We start from the raw sequence: 18928 nt of genomic DNA on the forward strand, positions 1-18928 counted from the left end.
CCTCAGCAAGTTTCCTGATAATGCAAAACTGAGGGGAATGGCTGATGCTCCAAAGTGTCATGCTGCCATCCAGATGGACTACAACAGGCTGGAGAAACAGGCTGACAAGGACTTAATACAGTTCAACCAGAAAACAAAGCAAAGCCCAGAACCTGGGCAGCAATAACTCCATGCACCAGCATATGCTTGGTGCTCACCTTCTCAAAAACAGCTTTATGAGCCAGATCCTGGGGGTCCTGGTGAACACCAACTTGAACATGGGCCAGCAATGTGCCCTTGTGGCAAAGGCAGCAAACGGTGGCCTGCGTTAGTAGTGCTGCCAGAAGGTGAAGGGAAGCATTTCTTCCCCTCTGCTCAGCTCTAGCTGGACCATACCTGAAGTGCTGTGTCCAGTTGTGGGCCTCCCATACCGACAACATAAATGTCATAAACCTCACTAACACAACTATCAGAGCATGCTTAGTCCTCCTGAAGTGCAAACCAGTCAATATTCCGATGCAAGTCCAGCTCAGATCCACAAACTGAAAACTTTTCATCCCAAAAATCAGATCACTAACAACACGCTTCATGCTGTTTACACATATAACCTTGATTGTAAAAAATAATCATGAGACACAGATTATGAAAATGCTTGACAGTTAACCAAAGCTGAGAATAAACATTAGTTTCTTCTTGTGTAGAAAGTGCTTAGTTGATTACAGCAGTATTGCTTTTAGGTCTGACCTTAGACCAGAGAGGGAAATGGATACCTCTAGATGAGCCATAGTACTTGGAACAGTAAAACTATAATTGTACTTTATTATTATGAGTTCATAAATTGAATTTGTAGGTTAGAGTAATATTCTTAAAATTGAATCAGACCTCCAAAAGTGGATTCTGTCAATCAAAAACAGGTATTCAAATACTCCAGAGATACATGAGGAAATATGAAACCTGTTCGTAGTCAGCAAACAGCAAACACAGAAAGGTTTCCCAGAAATACAGAAACCTTAATCAGCTGTGCTCTAGGTTCTCTTTAGTCAGCAAAGAAAAAAAAAAAACAACCTATAATAACAATGGGGACCCTTTATGATATCCAGAATATGAATCAAGTATTTTTATTTGTTTCAAAATTACAAATTATTTTCTCAACATACCTGTATGCATAGTTATACATTCATCTTAACTGTTTTCCATTAGTATAAATGCAATTAAATCCATATTTTTTTTGTTATCACAATGCTATGATTAGAAACACTGGAGCTAAGGAAAGCTGGTTATTGTAAATTTGCTAAATTTCACAAGCTATAAGAACTCACCTCAGTTTTTGTAAAATAAAGGGCACAAAACACCTTATCACCTATGTTGTTAACAATCACAAAATTCAGGTTCCAGCTTTTAATTTGGAATGGTCAGCACAATAAATATTCTCAGGGTATAAGGAATTACTTCCTAAAAATGTCAAAAAGCAGTATCTGAATATTAATTCTTTTCAGATAATCTTTTATTTCACACCATCAGCACATATTCAAAGATTAAATTCCTTACACCTCCTCTTTCTAACAGAGCTACAGCTACTGGGAATTTCTCTTGCCTGGTTTTAACAGGTAATGGTGTTAATTCATATAGTATCACTGTCAGGAGGTATAAGAAGAGAAAATCATAGAATCGTAGAAAGGTTTGGGTTGGAAGAGACCTTAAGAGATCACCTAGTTCCAATCCCCTGCATGAAGGTTAACAGTCTGAAATAAATATGGTATTTCTGACACAATTTGGAAACATACAGTGTTTAACAGCTCACCATTCCTCAGGAAAACAACTGCCTTCATCTTTGCTTCCTACTCCCACTCCAATTCCAAACCCTCAAAGTTAGTGAAGGAGTAGGAAGCAAAAAAGAAAAGTAATTATTCGCTACAAAATATAGGACTTTATTTTACATTGTATGACTGTATATCATACAATTAATTTCAAGATCACCAGAAAACATTCTACATTTACAGCTTTTGTCCCCACAAGAAATAATGTTTTCTACTTTCCCTCATTTTCAATATAAGAAATGATAGCATCAACTCTTGAGTAACTGTTTAAAATAAATATACCTGTGGCTGAAATGGTGGAGCAGTTGGCCCTTGCATGCCTTGTGGCTGTTCATCCATTCTGTCACGTAAAAGTGCCCCTTATGTCCTGGAAAGAGAAATATGGTCATTACACTGTCATTCAATCTGTGTTTATGATCAACGAACATCAGCAGAACCAAAGAATTAGTTTTCTCATTTGCATGCTTCAGTCTGTGAATATTTAACTACTGAAGCCCTGCACTGTTTTGGGAAGAAAGTTTTCTTATGTTTACCTGCTGTATAAAATGAAATAAATCACTATACATATCTGATCTTCTTATTAAAAGATGAGCATTAAACTACTTGAGCCAGACAAATAGTTCTGTCTGATGAAAGCTGCATCACCCCATTATTCTTTTATTCTATTATAAAACCACTTGTTTAACTACACAGATGCCTGCTGGCCAGTACCTCTGATCCATAGGAAATAGCAGATCAGAAGAAGAATTATCACCGCTGCATGCATACTGTTTATGTTGCATTAATTTAACTGTAGATTTCAGGGAGTATGCAAGAGCAGTTCCATCTAAACAAATACCTCCTACTTTCTGACAAGCTAGCTAACAGAGCTTTGAGATAACCATGCTAGGTACACAGCCTCTATTCCCAACTATTAAACTCTCATACCCCATCAGTAAGATGGGAGGAGACATGCCTGCCAAGTTCACAACATAGAGACACAAAGCTTTGACCAATAATAATGGTCGCAAAACGTGCAAATCATTACTAGAAAGAACAGGAGACACGAAAATGTAAATGCTCAGAAGGCTTTTTTCTCAGCTAAGTGAATTCTTTCTCCAGCTACATGAGATGCTGTTGACGGGGAGCAGGTACAGCACCCAGTTTTACTGGTGCCTAAGAGGGCCATCTCTGCTCAGATGAAGACAACAGAAAGTTCACCAGCACCTTTGAATGCAAGCAAACAAAAACCTTTCTAACCTGTTAAATACTTTTATTTGTATAAACACTATCAACAGAAAGCAGCAAACCATAGAAATTGTTTTCAAAGCCCATTTCAAAATACTTACAAAACTAACAAATAGCTTGTGTTTGCTCTTGTCATTCTTTCAGCATCATTGTGATAACACGACTAATAGATAAAATAATCACAAAGCAGCTTTGCAAAGTTCCTCAATATACTGCCCTAGTGCAGTAAGCAGTGGACCGGATAAACAAATTATTAGCAACCTGCTTTCATTCCCCCATTTAAAGCTGCCACTCCATGCCATTCCAGTACCAGTACCTATTCCTAACACCAGCTACAACATCCTCCAGAGCAACTAAAGGTCCTCACAGCTTTGCCTTCCTACCCTTAAGACACCTGTATAAAGCATACAGTTTGGGACTTTCTGTTGTTGTGTCCTGAGTATTAATCCAAAGATAAAATATTAAAACAGATCCAAAAAAACAATTTCAGGCAGGTCAAGGGGAAGAAAAACAAAAACAAAAAAAAAAACCAAACAGAAAACAAACCATAAAACACAAAAAATAATTAAACAAACAAACACAACTATCTCACTGAGGTGAGAGGCAGAGAAGAAGAGGCAGGAATTCCAAAGAGTCCTGTCAGAACAAGCGTAGTGAGAAAGGGTGAAACAGCCAGCAGAAACATGCAGCACATCACTGGCTAGGCAACCCGTTAGCCAGCCCCAGGCCACCAACACTGACACTTCTTACGAGTTCTGTAACATCTCCCATATAACCTCCCTACCAAGGTAAGAAATCATAACACACCAGCACTGGAATTAAACAGTTGTCACAAAACTGCACCTAAGTTCTCCAGTTAGATTCACAGGGGTTTATGCAATTTCAACAAATTCTAGGGAAGGAACACATGGAAACCTTGTGGGATGTTATCAAAGAACCATGAAATGGTCTGGGCTGGAATGGACCTTAGAGATCATCTAGTTCAACCCTCCTCACCATAGGCAGGGACACCTTCCACTAGCCCAGGCTGCTCCAAGCAACGTCCAGCCTGGCCTTGAACACTGCCAGGGATGGGGCAGCCACAGCTTCTCCAGGCACCCTGTGCCAGGGCCTCACCACCCTCACAGGGAAGAACTTCTGCTTAATATTTAATCTAAATCCACCTTCTTTCATCGTAAAGCCATCCCCCCTTGTCCTATCACTGTATCTTCTGCTAATTTCTTGCTATAGAAATCCATCACTGACAATGTTTTTCTGAAGTGCTATTTTGAAGAGGCTTTATAAGAATTTTAGTTTTGATAGCATCCATATTCCTACTGAAAATTTTAGTGTGTTTTACTAATAGTCTTGACCACATAATGTACCAATAGATAATTCCATTATCACAAACACTTGGTTCAAAATGCCCAGGCAAAAGAAGTAAATACAAAACTCTTCATCCTCCATTGCAGATATTTATCCAAGATTAATGAAATGTTTAGTTGATGCATATTGATTCAGGAATCATACAACCCATTTATCTTGTCTGAATGGTCAGAAGCACTGACTGGAAGTATTCAAGAATACAGGGGGGTAAATCTGGGGAAATATTAGAAAGGGAAGAAGTTCTATCATTACCACTGCCAGTGGCTCTGCCCTCCGTGGAGGTTCGTTTGTTACTGAATAGGTAACAAACAGTATTGACCATAGGAAGCACAGAAGATTTATTAACTTGTGGATTTGCTGTTGCTTTTGCAGAGGAAAGGCAAAGATCGGTATTTTTTGCCCATATATGGAAGTTCTTTTATTTTTTTAAATTTGATTTTGTCTTTGAAGACTGCACGATAGATTCACATTTTAGAGTAATGTGGCATTTTGATCATACCAAAAGCCAAGGATGCAAAATGAATCATTTGTACTGTTTGTCAACATAAGCAAGAATTAGATTTTGCTGCTTGAAGGCTGTTTTCACAGCGGGGCATGACTTTCACCTTGATAATAAACTCCAGAGGTCAACACATCATGGCGCAATATTTACAATTTAAAATTAAAATTGAGACAACTACTATTACTCTGCCAAAGATGGTTTTCAAGTTCTAATGTATGGTGAAAATATACTAAAAATACTGACAGAGTCATGACTTGTTTAAGCTTGAAAAGCAAATACAAAACACATCTAAATGTGATGTGTCTACCACTTCTTCAAACAAGTAATTTGATGACCTCCTCCTGCAAATCAATCACCATGATATACACTGGTTTATGGAAAACAGACATATCAGATGAAGTGAGAGGCAAGTCAGCTACACCACCCCACCCAAAACCTCCAAACTGCCAAACATATCTAATGTTTTTAAATACTCTCACACTGATCATGTAGGAGGAAAGGCCCCTTTGCCTTCATCACACCACTTGCAAAGATAGGAAGAGTGAAAGACTCTGACTCACTTATCTTGCAAAGATGATTTTCATCATTTTGGTGATGCAAATCATTCGGATTCAGACCACCCCATACACAACAGCAATCACATTAGCACAAACATATGCTCTAGATCTTATACCCCAGTTATGGTTGCTAACACTTTGCAGGCATGAGAAGACTTCTGGTTAGCTACTAGTATTTTAAATCTTTGTCTTTTTCAGTTGATTGAAACAATAGGTTGCACCTACACATAAAGGATGCAGGATGAAGTGCCTGGGGATACAGATAACATGACCAATTTTTCAATTGAAACTGAAATTGCATAGCAAGTCTTCTGACACTATTTACTCCACACACCAAGTCCATAAAATAGCAGAAGGGTGTCAAGTCCTCAGCAGCAAGTTAGACTATAAAACTGCAACTGCCTGAATTGCACTCATCGTTCCAGGTGGCTTCCACCAGCCTGCTAGAAGACAGTTGGGATTACGCACAACTCCTCATGAAATCAGAAGACCTGCTCCTGAACAGGAACCAAAGCTCATCACTCTGGTGCCATTTCACTGGAATATATTTTAAAATAGCATTTTTTTAAAGAAAAGAAAGATACCTGGGAAAAACTTGAAAGTCTTGGAACACTTAAAAGTCTTGCAACTAAGTCTTAATAAACATGATCAAATTATTTCAGGAGGAAAAGCTTAAATGCACTATCAAATAACATGAAACATGCTTTTTAAACACTAGTTTCCTAACTCAAAGTCCATAAACCATTCACAGTGAAATGCATTTCATGATATTCAGGGAATAATGCTATTGTTTTAACAGACGGTTCAGCAGTTTAACAGCAGTTCAATAACAACAAAAAAGAATACAAAGCCTTCCTGTAGAGAACATCATTAACAGTCTCAATGATATGTGGTTTCCATTAACTACACAGTTAATTACTACACAGTTGCTTGCTAATTTTGGACCTTAAGTGGGAGCATCCAATAATCAATGTCAAAGGAGGAACAGCTATACTTTTTCTAAAAAGTATATAGTTAAAAGAGTATTCAGTGTTACAGTTCTGCTGAGTCTGAAATCCCAGTCTTCTCTTGTACAGAATACAGATGCAACTACTCCACATACTATCTAACTCAGAGTTCGCCTTTCACAATGTGCTGATGAGGCACACCATCAATTCAGGTTACTTCACAAACAAAAGAACATATTATGTTTACTTCTGGATTGCACCATTAGTTAAGGAAGGTATTTTTAGTTTTTACTGTAACTATTATTTCAGTTAGGTTACCCAAAGCCCTCCAGAGACAGCTATCCATTTAACACTCCGCACACTCCTTACTTTTTGGTGTCAGGTATCTAACACATTCTTCAGTATCTAACACTGATTTAAAATGATAAATCTTAGACCCCTAAACTTTCAATTATCTTTACTAACTAAACTCAAAGATAAGGATCATCCTCAGCTGAGAAAAAAGCAAAACCACATAAATTAATACTAATTTCCATATAAGCATACAGGTTAAAGGAATATTGCCATTTGCCTATATCACATGTTAACTTTCAGCTACCCAAAAGCACAAATTAAACGTAGGCAGAACAGTCAAACAATCACCCTAGTTGAAAATTAAAAAAATAATAAAATTAAAAAATAAAATAAAATAAAATAAAGCAGCTGTGCTCTGGAAACAAGGGTTTAGATTTCTAAATGCCTTACTGAACATCCAAAACAATTACTCAATCCACCACACCGCTGTTAATCCCAGTAATTAATGCCAGGGAGCCCAAGCATGCTGGTCTGATTCCAGCTCAGCTCTCCATCACCTGGAGAGCCAGACTGACAAAACTATAACTCTCAGTTCATAGATCTAAGCCACACACCTTTTGGGAAGAGACAAGCTTTAGACCCAGCATTAACAGCTTGGCCCTTAAGCTTGATGCGAGCAGTTTAAGAAACAGCCAACCTACAGGTTTATGAAACATAACCCTTTAACAGTCATTCTTTACCTCTTTAAGGTTGGCTGCTTGGAGGGAACTGGCTTGCTGGTCAAACCTGGCCTGCACTTTGCCAGGTCACCAGCACTGATCAGCCCTGTTCAGCATCTAGGGTGCAGGCTGCAAATTTTCACACTGATTTTAAAAGCAGGGGCTCAGGACACACACGGGGAAGATCCTGGGTGAAGCTAGAAAACGTCAGCAGCTGTAAACCGAGCATCCCAACTTTTATCAGCCATGTTACATTAAATGACAGCACAGCTCAGGTTTTCCAGAGAAATGGGAAGTCATGTCAATAAGGAAAACCAATTTGGAACCCAAATCTATCATAACAGTTTAAAATGTAATTTTTTCCCTGGTGCTCTGCATAAACCATTAAACAGGAGAAACACATGGGGTTTGATGTTGTAATAGAAACATTTTACTTGGAAAATGAAAGTCATTTCAGTTTCATAAATATTATTTTTAGTGCATTCCTGAAGACTCGGAAATATTTAGAAAACAACGGCCCATACACAGTACCCCAAAAGCAGCTCTCAGAATGCTGACATGTCCAAAGCCTTTCTATACTGTACCTGCATAACTCCAAAAATCACAAGAAAACTAACCTTCTAGCAGTTCACCTAAAACTCTGCTCTCTTACTTCGGACTGGTTTTGTTGCAGTTTGCCCCCACCCCAGATTGCAACTTGAAAGATGCAAGTCAACTGGGTTGTAGTTTAAGTGCTAAAATACATTGCAAAAAGTTACTAATCCACGTTCATGTCACTTCTATTCCAAACTCAATATTTAATATGGGTATACTTAACACAAACAGCAAGAGATCCTAACTGGAAAAAAATTCCAGCTAACAGGAATGACAGCACATATGTAATGTCTTTTCAGTAAATTATTCCTGACTAGCACAGACCAATGAAATCAAATCTGGTTAAAAGCACCCACATTACAGTGCCATCTATTCATAAAGTTACACACTCCAAGACAGCATTAGAAATGATGAAATAATGCTGAAACACTTTAAATATTTAAAAACAATAGCCAATCAATGCCTTTCCATTAGCCATCAGAATCTGTGACTGGTCATGCTCCTGCCCAGCTCACATTGCCTATTCCTCAAAAATACTAAACAAGAAATTACAAGAAACATACAATCAACAATGTAATGTTGTCAATGAAATACTACAATGAGTTACATGATTTAGTGTACTGCAGTGTTGTTGGTTATTTAAACTACTCATTCATTCAAAGAGCAAATGTTTGATATATGCCAAACAATTACCACACCAGCTCTTTTTTCGCAATCTGTAAACAGCTAAGTCAGATGTATTCATTAATAAAGTACAACACATCTTTGTTGACACTCACCTGAACTCTGCCAAGACAATCAAGACCTTAACTGGCAAAGGATAAGGCAAACTCAAGACTGAAAGACTGAGTTAATCATTAGCACAGTAAAATGTGCCACTTATCCCAATTAGTATACACACATACATATACACACTGTATATTGATACATAGTAATGTATAAATATGCACACACACATATACATGTGTCTATGCATATTTATAGAGTATGCATATATACTTGCATGTGTGTACACACAGAATATTTACTATTAGCTGCCAGTGATAAAAATCAAATATTTGCTTCACATTTAAAAAAAAAAAAAAAAAATCCTTAAAATGTGGGGAAATACAAACAAATTAAAAAATCCTCATTTGTACAATTCTCTGCAGAAGCACCCACACCAGAGAAAATTTGTATTTGCAACTTTCAAAGCACTGGAAGCAAGTGAAAATAGATGCCTATACAGAAGTAGGATCAGCCTTAATTTTAGAAGCAGTTTCTAAAAGCCTTTGATGTTTTAAGACACTACCAGATCCGTACTCTCCATGGGATGGCGGGACATTCCTTCCCTCAGCAGTGACACCCTTGAATGTCGACAAAACAAATTCTCAGCACTCATTAATCTACAAGAAGCCATCATCTATCTATATGGAAATAACTTGTTGAATTTTTCAACAAATTTAGGTCCAAATTCCCTACTCATCGATGGTCCAGTCAAAGAAGCCAAAAGACACACAGACAGTAGCTAAGCTGGGTTAAAAGGTGGTTTTAACAAGAGCAGAAGCAACCATACACAAATTAAAAAAATGGTTTTACAAACAAAGGAGGGGAATACACCAAGAGATCACACACAATTTTCTCATCCATTCATCCCTATTTATCAGGCATATTTTCATTCCAACCCTGAAAACACATGTGCCAGTCACTGTCATTCCCCAGCTACTAAGAGCTGGGTCTCTATCAGTGCTGTCCGACTAGAAGATGGAAGCCCAAGCTCTCCTGCTTTACAAGTCTGCTTCCCTTTCTCTTCATTCACTTGCACGATTTAGGAAGTTATATTCTGTTTACTTCTCCCTACCCATTTCAGTTATGTCACTCAAGTAAATAGCTTATCTTGCAAGGTGTTCCCAAAGGGTTGTACATGCACTGACTTGCCCTTTTGGGAACCATTTGTTTATTATTTCATACAAACTGAAGCAACAGGAAGCGAAACTGCTCAGGTAACAGGCTTCTTTGTTTTCACTTAACTTCTGTTCACCTGGGAAGAAACTTGATAATCCATTTCTTCATACTGAATTGCCAGTTGTAAATCCACATAGGTGGATCATGATCATGTCACAGCAATAGGCTCTCCAGGGAATTAAGTATTGTATATATGAAGAAAGCAAATCCTCAGCCCACACCACGCTCTGCTTTACTACTGCCTCTGTAACGATGTGGTTCTAAGGCAACACAAACCAACTGTGTGGTGCTGTTGCTTCCCCTGCCTTCAGCCATACTTTCCAGACCCTCTTCCTTCCAGTGGGGCTCCTCTGGCCACCCAGACTCCTGGTAAGCTAACCAAAACCAACTGAAAACTGACCTTTTCTTCCAGTTCAGTTCCCCAAATTGTTCCATTGCAGTGATAAGGGCAGATGACAAAAGACAGAGGGGAAGACATAGCTGGGGGTAAAGCAGCCTAATGTAAACCAGTTAAATCTATTGTCAAATTATATCTGTAACATGAAGTTACATAAGCCAGCTGAATAGCTCAGTGACACCAAAGGTCTTGCTTTCTCTCCCTTTCTCTGTCAGATGATCCTGCATAGCCACCTTGAACTCTTCAGACTTTTTGCTGAGTTGATTTAATCCCCTAATGCAGCCAGGTTCGTGTTCTGCAAGTACTGAGCTCAATCAGTGTGTACGAGAGACTGCCAGAGGAAAATTAAGTAAAGGAAGTTCAAAGATGGGAAATGCGGGAAGGGGATTGTAGAAGAAACAGAACATCTCCCTCCTGGCAGCAGCACGCTAGTACATTAGCTCACCACATTTCATTTTACTTCGTCCTTAGGTAGGGATGCTGACAAGTACTTAAATTCAATACAGCTATGACAGGAAGGCAAGAGCCAGCATAGAAGGCAATTTATTCAACACCAAGCCAAGAGTTTTGTCAACAAAATACTATATGGGAAAGCAGAAACAGGAAACAAAATAAATGGAAGAAGTAAAAAAAGAAATTATTTTCAGAGAAAGGAAGCCAAGCCATTATTTGGAAACCCTTAAAACCCCAAAAGTTTGCAACTCCAGTACACAGAGAGGGAGGAGACCTTTTCTTAATGACAGGACAGTTAAATACATCTGCAAAAATAAATTACTCATACAGAGATATTGCAGTGCTTCACTAAAAGTGTAAACAGGACTTCACACAGCTTCACACAGGAATTAAAGATTCAGGACAAATTAAAAACCAGACAAACCTATTATTGCCAGGCACAGGGGGAAAACCACCCAATTGGGAAGGCTGGCCGCATGCAACTGCGCCACAACCATGGCTGATAACATCCATATTGCTGCAGGTGAAGTAGTACACATTTAACAATAAATTACACATAATCCTTAAAGAAATGTCTAAATTATCACAGAAACAAATGCAAGACAAAACCTTGTGACACCATACTGTAGGTGTTACATGCGCATTCGCAAGCTGAGAGAAAATATATATATATGCAGTATGTAGTTTAAAAATCTGTGCTACCCTGAAGATGATGAAATACTACACAGAATCAGAAAAGAAACACCACCCATATTTAACAGGCTTGCTGTGATCCTCTGACTATCATTACCTTTGAATCCCAAAACCATGCATGACAGTAGCAAGTAATCCAGGATCCCTGAGTCCAGAAGCAAAGCAGCTAGCAGCCAGCACACTTGCTTCAGAAGCAGTCCAACATTCAAGCTCACAGCTGTTTCTGTGTTTTACATCAAATCATCACTGGATAAAATATGCACAATCCATTCCTGGTTTTGGAGTACCCTCGATGACTAGCTGTACATTAAGTGCTCTGTTTGCAGGATGCTCACTGCTCTTCTTCTGAAGGCCTACTGATCTCCATGAACTTCACACGCACATACCTAACAAACAGTTCTGAATTTCAGTCAGGGCAAGCACTGGAAGTTCACTGCTGCAAAGACAACTCCTTTTTTGGATCTGCTTTCAGATGAGAATGAAAAGGGTACAGAAGAAGGGCCTCTACAGGACAAAATGCTGTGCGTTTTCCCACCACAAGCTTTTACTCATTTTAAAATTAACTTGAAGTTCACCTGGGGTATTTTTGCCTTCCAGCTTTCAAGGAAACAATAATTTAGTGAATTCTATACACTGACAACAGGAGATTGAAATGAACTGAAAAAGTCTGTTTCATCAACACTTCACAGCACCTAACTCAAACGTCTCTCAAAGATTTCACAACAGAACTGCAGTTATGTTTCACATGCCAGACACAAACACACAGAACTATCTCCAGAGAAGCAACTCATTATAATAACAGTGCTTCTCTTCAGCTTTTTAAACTAACCTATCCGGAAGAATCCTTTCAATAACTACTGAAAAGGAAACAGGTTGTGATGCTGTACTTCGTTCTAGGGCTGAGTTCCTTCCCATGTGGCCATGAGGGGTCAAATGGTGATAAATACAGCAAATCAGTGCTCTAAAGGATGCCCTTATCACCACTTTGGTATTTTGGTCAGTTATTTTCAACTCTGTTGCAAAGCACATGGAATGTAGCTAAGCTGAACAAATTCTCTGGAAATTAGTCAGTTAACTCCCATGACTATCCATAGTATAAACCTGCTTAAGATAATCCTGCCCTCCCAAGTACTGCTTCTCTGGAATCAGAAGGGGTTTTTGGATAAACCCCAAATAATCAAAAGAATTCCCTTGGAGGTAGAAGTTAGTGCAGTTTGACTTTTCCCAGGAGACTTCCCAAGGTAACACAAACTCAACCATTCAGCACAGATGTTTGGAACAATGTCAAACTTCAGACAGCAACAAGGCATCAGTGGTGATACAACTGAACACAGAGTAGTATAAATGCAGGATACTGCATTAGGTTTATTATACATGGGAGGGTTTGCATGCATGAAGGAACTACCTCACTCAATTGTCTGTGTGGAAAATATACTGGACTGGCTACATTTTCTCCAACTGAGCTCAACTCTGTTGCACAAAAAAGAAAGACAGGCGTGGGCTATATGGCTCTATCTCACAACTCAAAAGATACCACAGGTTACCATAAAATAAACAACTGACTTCTTGTACTCTGTTTGTCATCTGAGTTTCTCATGCACACACAGATTTTTAGATGGGTTCTTAAAATGTTACATTTTTTTCTTCCATGGAAACAAGTTTCTATGGTGGGAACAAGATTCCACTTGTCTAACTCTTATATACCCTGGAAGACACTGCAATAAGTCAATCATAAAGATTTTTAGTTGGCTAGGATTCTGTGATTCGTTCTCAAATGACTTTTTAATTACAGTGACTAACTGGTATGCTGAATACAAGGTATCTATGATAAGGGCAATCTCTCTACCTTTGCAGTGAAAGTCTCTAGAGTGTGCTTTGTGAAGTTATCTACTCAACTATCAGATGTTTATAACAGGTCATGTTTTGAAATTAAAGAACAAGTGTTCTTAATATAGCTTTTGTTTCAGTACCAAAAAGGGAAAAAAACACAAACAAAGCTGGAGGGCTTTCTTACTTTAAAGCTGTTGGATGTTGCTTGTAAGTTTCCCTCTTCCCCCAACACAAAACAGTTTTCCTTTCTCTGCCCAAGTTTTTCATAGCCCATGAACTAATGACTGTTTTCTACATTTTACTTCTCTCAAGACAGCCTGAGTCCAAAATTTCAGAATAAGACATTTCTAAAGCACTGCAGCACTGAACTGTCTCCTGGACAGCCTTGAAAATTAAATATTCGTATATTTCATTCTTCCTCATTTAGCAAAGCTGCAAACATCCACTTGGCATCTAATCATCCAAAGTACCTACCTTGTAGATTACCATATCATTCACTGTAATTTCTGTACCTCAAGCTTGTAATACAACTTTACACAGGAAACATATCCAGCTCATTTAGAAGAATCACTATGTATGTGTGACCTCTCCTGAGAAGTGATGCTGCTATTGCAACCTGAGAAAACAGTGCTATCACCTCAAAGGTGACAAGAGTTTGTCATTCACTTGGTGCAAGAAGCGAACCAAGTACTTGTGTGGTTTAATGCACACACCCCTCAACATCTTTGATCAGAACCAGGTTTAACATCCTAAGTAGTTTTACCACTCAAGAAGTGATACTCCTGACAAAATGCAGAGCAAAACAAAGCACGTTCCAGCTGAAGAACAATATTGCGAACTTCTGAATCCTAAAGCCAAGCAGCTATAGTTCCCATGGCACAAAATGGAATTCTGGGCCAGCACTAGTACAACGGGTGAAACGTAAAGTAAATAGAGAAGAGGGGGGTAGAGGAACCCAACAGATGGAGACTGCCTCACTTCCAGCTTTTCCCTCTAGGCCGCAGCTCCTCGCAGAGCCACTGGCGCTGCCCCTATCTAGGAGCCTCACCAGCCGATGAGAGAAGGAGGGTGCTAACCCTGGCACATGCAAGAGAGACCCTCACTGTCGGGCAGCCCCTGCCGTCAGACTGCCCGGGCGCTGCCGGTGCCCCGGCGGCTCTCTCAACCGGGGGTGCTTCCCGGACGGGAGGCAGAGGGGCAGAACTATGGGCTCACACCTGGGACGGGGCAATCTGGACTCATGCCACAGGGCCGCGGCTCCCAGTGACGACGCCGTTTTTACTGAGCGCTGTGTGAAACCCTCCAGACGGGGCTTGCTCTCTGCGCCACCCGGGAGAGCATCGCTGACACCGAGCTCCAGGTGAGAGGAGAGCAGAGAAACCTACATGGAACTGCGGGAAATGAGGAAAACATCGCGGAAAGAAGCTCCGCTTGCGGTATGAACTTGAAAAGCCTAGCCGGGCCAGAGGCACTGCGGCCAGGCCGCAGGCAGCCTGAGTCGCTCCGAGGTGGCCGGGCCGCCGCCGCCGGGCAGAGTCCCCAGCCGCCCGCTCGTCCCTCGTCCGCAGCGAGCCCAGCTGCCACCGGCAGAACCGCCACAGCAGCCGTCCGGAAGCGCACCATACCGGCCGGTGCCCTCTGTGCGGCCCGCCCTGCCCCTGCGGCAGCCGGGCATACGCCGTGCAAGGCGCAGTCCCCCCCGCGGGGCCTGACGCCGCCATCCCGCTCCCCCCGCGGCGCAAAAAGTTTCTCACTTCCAGACCCGCACCGCTCCCTCCCTCTGCAGCGGGCGGAGCGGCAGCTCCCGCGCCCAATGGTACTATGGGCGAGAGCCCCAATAACCAGTGGGAAGAAGAGGGAGGCGGGACCCCCGGCAGCCGCCCGCACAGAGCACAGGGGGAAGCGCCTCCACGAGCAGGGGTACGGCCACTGGGACCCCCGTTCCAGCCCCGCACAGCGCCCGCCCAGTAGCCCTGCCACCGCCCCGCTCACCGGGAAGCCTAGCTCCGCCTTCTCTTGGCACAGGAGCCCGGAACCGGCCTCGTCTCCTCCCCGGCTTCTGCGGCGTCTAAGGGCCGGCAGCGGGGCGCCGCTGGCCGCGGGCGCCGAGCGGGATTCCTGGCGGGTGGCTACGACACCCGCAGCGCCACCGACCTCCTCTCTGCCCCCTGCTGCTCCTGCCGGGCCCGTAAACATCCCGGCATCCCCGAGGAGGGAGGCGGGGCGGCCACCGGGCTCCGCCTCGCACCGCTGCTACCCCTTCCCGACCGGCGGCGAGGGGTCTCATGCCGGCAGCGGCTCCTAGTCACCGGGCCCTGCCCGAAGGAGCGGGATGACGGCGGAAGTTTCGGTCCGGCGTCGAGCAGCCAAGACCGCGCTGCGCTCCGCCCCGCGCTGCCGGATGGCCTCGTCCCTCGGGGTGCCCAGCACGGCTCTGGCCAGGAACGGCAGCACTCTGGTTGGGAGTCCTCCGCCTTGGGGTGGGCGGGAAAATGTGCAGCGAGCTTGAAAACTATTCGGCTTGTATGTTGAAACAGGGGCCACTCGTCTGATACGTGTTTATATTGTTGAGCACGATGAGGGCCTCCATCTGCACCGGTACTGCGGTAATGCATCAGTTGCGGAAAGCGCAGCGCGCTCCTGGCGAAGCCAGAAGTGTAAGGGGTAGGAAAAGTAAAAGCTCAGCCCGCTGGAAACCAGACTGGCTCCTTTGCAGTTCGGTGAGCAGCACGGGTGTAAGGTTTTTGGCCCACTCTGGTTTGGAAAACAGGGCGTCAAACAACATACTTTTCATTTTGTATGTAAACTGTGATAATCAACAAAACATTGGCGAGTATATCAGCTGGAAGTGACCCAAACACCGTTTTGCTGTACTTAGAGAAATAAAAGTGACAGGAACTTCTACTTTTGCAACAGCACAGGGTTTAAGTAGATTAAAAAATACTGAATTCCAGAATGCTACTCTTTTTCAGGTTCCTGAAGGTTTAGCGTGCTTCAGGATGAGGAAATTCCTTTCACAGAACAGAGATTCTAAGAACCAACAGCAGGGGAAAAGCGTGAAAGCTGACCAGTTTCCCCAGTGGGGTTATGGATTACTGTGGCTTTTAATGTGGACCATTACAAATGCCTTCTTCCTCAGGGGTGGAAACCTTCTGTAACAGAGATCTCTATCACTTCAGTGAGATAACATTGTTTAAAGTAATTTAAAACTACCTTGAGTCAGATAGAAGTTATTTTTTCCAAAGCAAAGTCTCACGAGGGTTGGGCAGGGTTTTTTGTTTGTTTGTTTTGCCTTGTAACAAGTAAAGTTATACTTGATTTGCAAAATAAATAGGAAATGGGCCAGCATGTCTGAGAAGTCTGTTCACCTCCCTCTGTACAAAATTGTACTGTCTGCTTTTGAGGCAAACTTTGATAAGCTTTGATAAATCTGCAGTGTATTCACTGATACAAGGTCTAACAAAGTTTGAAAGGAATTAAATTTTGGTGGTTCTCATTTACCTGACATTAACACACTTACTAATCATTCTGCACATTTCCTCTGCGTTAGCATTGGGTTGTTTGATGTCAGTAGCCAAATACAGTGACAAGGTGACCACTGCTTGTGGAAAAAGACATACCCTATAATCTTCTTTTGTATTTGAAATGCATTTTGTATTTTTTGAAAAATTACAGCCCAAAAGAATAAACTGGAATTACAAGTAAGAGATTTTATTTCTTTTTCATGGATGAACTGTCTTGCAAAAACAGTTTCTTGAACAAGAATTCCCTGCATTGTTTTCTTGTAAAAAGTGCAATACTTAGGTTACTCCACATACCAAAGAGTGAAAACTTTATAGATCCACCACATAATGTTAAGAAGTTAAAAAGAATTACAATCAGCAATTCCACTGAATGGTTTACATTTTCCCTTTAGTCTCAACCTGAAATGTAGTTGTGTGAGACAGTCATGTATTTGCAAAACCTCTGTTGGAAAAAGAAGGGGTTGTTGTGTGGTAAGTAGCTGACAACAAAATATCGAGTCTTATTAGGTATCATTGTTTTGCAAGTAAAGGCAATTATTACTATAATATCCAGCTATTGCTCTTTTCTAGATTCTCTCAGGTAGAAAATGAACAGTTCACAATCACCAGGGGAGACATAGGTAGCATTTAAAGCTTTCTCTACAGTCATGCATTAAAAGAGAATAACCCAGAGCTTACTTGCCATTTTTTTCCAGTAGGTTTCTCGCTGTTTTCCTTTGCTTAATCTGACATCATTGGACCTTTTAATATTTCATCCTATTTTTTTACTTGCTGCCCTTACTTTCATTCTTCTTTATTTTCTCCATGTTGTTGTTTGACTGTACATGTCAATAATATTTTGACTTCTGTTTTTAGTCACCTGACTCCAATGGCTACTTCATCCTGACAGTACCAATTGTGGCAGCATCTTCTCTTTCCTATATTCCAAACTTACCCTTCTTAGAGCGTGGTTGCTCCTATTTCCTTTTTAGTGCTTGAGAATCAGAAAACCTAAAAATTAAGAGGCTGCTTCAATTAATTAGTCCATCATTATGACCAGGCAAAAAGCCTTTAATATAAACTAAACAGGGTTTCCATTCATTTTAAATCTCCAAAGTGACAAATCTTCCACATACCACAGAAGAATGTCTTCAGATCTGTGCTGTCCAAAATGTTTATTTACAGAAGGATGTTTTTCTTGGCTTTTCAATGCACATTTTCAGTTAAATAAATTCATCTTGTATTCCCTGTAATGGAGCCTTTGTATCAGACAGAATCAGAAAGGCGGAAGAGACTCCAGATCTCGTATCCTTAGGTGTTGTTAAGGAGCAGGCTTATCTCTGACAAACGCTTCTCTTGGAGGCTGGAGGGGACGCTGCCTAACCAGCTAGAAAAGGATTAGAGAAAATGGACAAAGACATGCTGAAATTAGGGATCTGGGAAGCAGAATGAACATGGCTTGTTCCCTAAGTCTTGTCAGCTCCTGAAGGTGCTGCCAGTAAATGCTCTACACCTAGAATCAAACAGGCCAAGGGCAGAAAGAATGAGGACCTCACTATTCTTCAATTGATGCTGCACTTCACTAGCCTTGCGATTACAAATCTATTTACATATCAATATTGATTGTAGAAACCGCTACCAGTTCTTTTCTTATATTGAAATCTGTATAACTGAAATCAGTGAATATATATAACATAAACGTGGCCAAGGTTCAAGGATATCAAATAAGTCAAACAATGACATAGGATATTATTTGAAATGGCAATATTATGCTTGGATCGTCCCTGAACTAGAAAACAGCATCCTTTTCCAGGACTAAGCCACTGGACTTAAAAGCAGCTAGAGACTGTTAAGTAACAACATAAAGTCAACCGGGAACTCAAATGTTTAGGCCTACACCCTGGCTGATTCCCAACTTGCTTTCTGCTATTATCCGAACCTCTGTACATCTAGATTCTTGAGCTATTCATTAACAGAATAAACTTAAAGCTCAGGAAAAATACAGATTTAAAAACTTTCAAACTTTCAGGCAGAATAGCTCGCTAGGACAGTGGAGGATGGGAATGGATGACTTCAGGGTCACAGAGGCAGGAGGATAACGTAACAG

General features: G+C 41.2%; 1 protein-coding gene across 1 annotated transcript in view; it reads right to left on the minus strand.

Moving 5' to 3' along the window:
* NEK7 (NIMA related kinase 7) overlaps positions 1-15460 on the minus strand; it is a gene marked incomplete at its 3' end in the record, with an annotated part of 66557 nt that extends 51097 nt beyond the window's left edge. Inside the window, exons 1-2 of the mRNA XM_080622641.1 lie at positions 15311-15460; positions 2079-2163 (exon numbers count right to left, since the gene is read on the minus strand). Of these exons, the coding sequence (XP_080478767.1) occupies positions 2079-2135 (57 nt within the window). The 5' untranslated portion in view covers positions 2136-2163; positions 15311-15460. The remainder of the gene's footprint in view (positions 1-2078; positions 2164-15310) is intronic.
* Between the last annotated feature and the right edge of the window lie 3468 nt (positions 15461-18928).

This window comes from Psittacula echo (assembly GCF_963264785.1).
Source record: "Psittacula echo genome assembly, chromosome: 7".
Taxonomy (NCBI): domain Eukaryota; kingdom Metazoa; phylum Chordata; class Aves; order Psittaciformes; family Psittacidae; genus Psittacula; species Psittacula echo.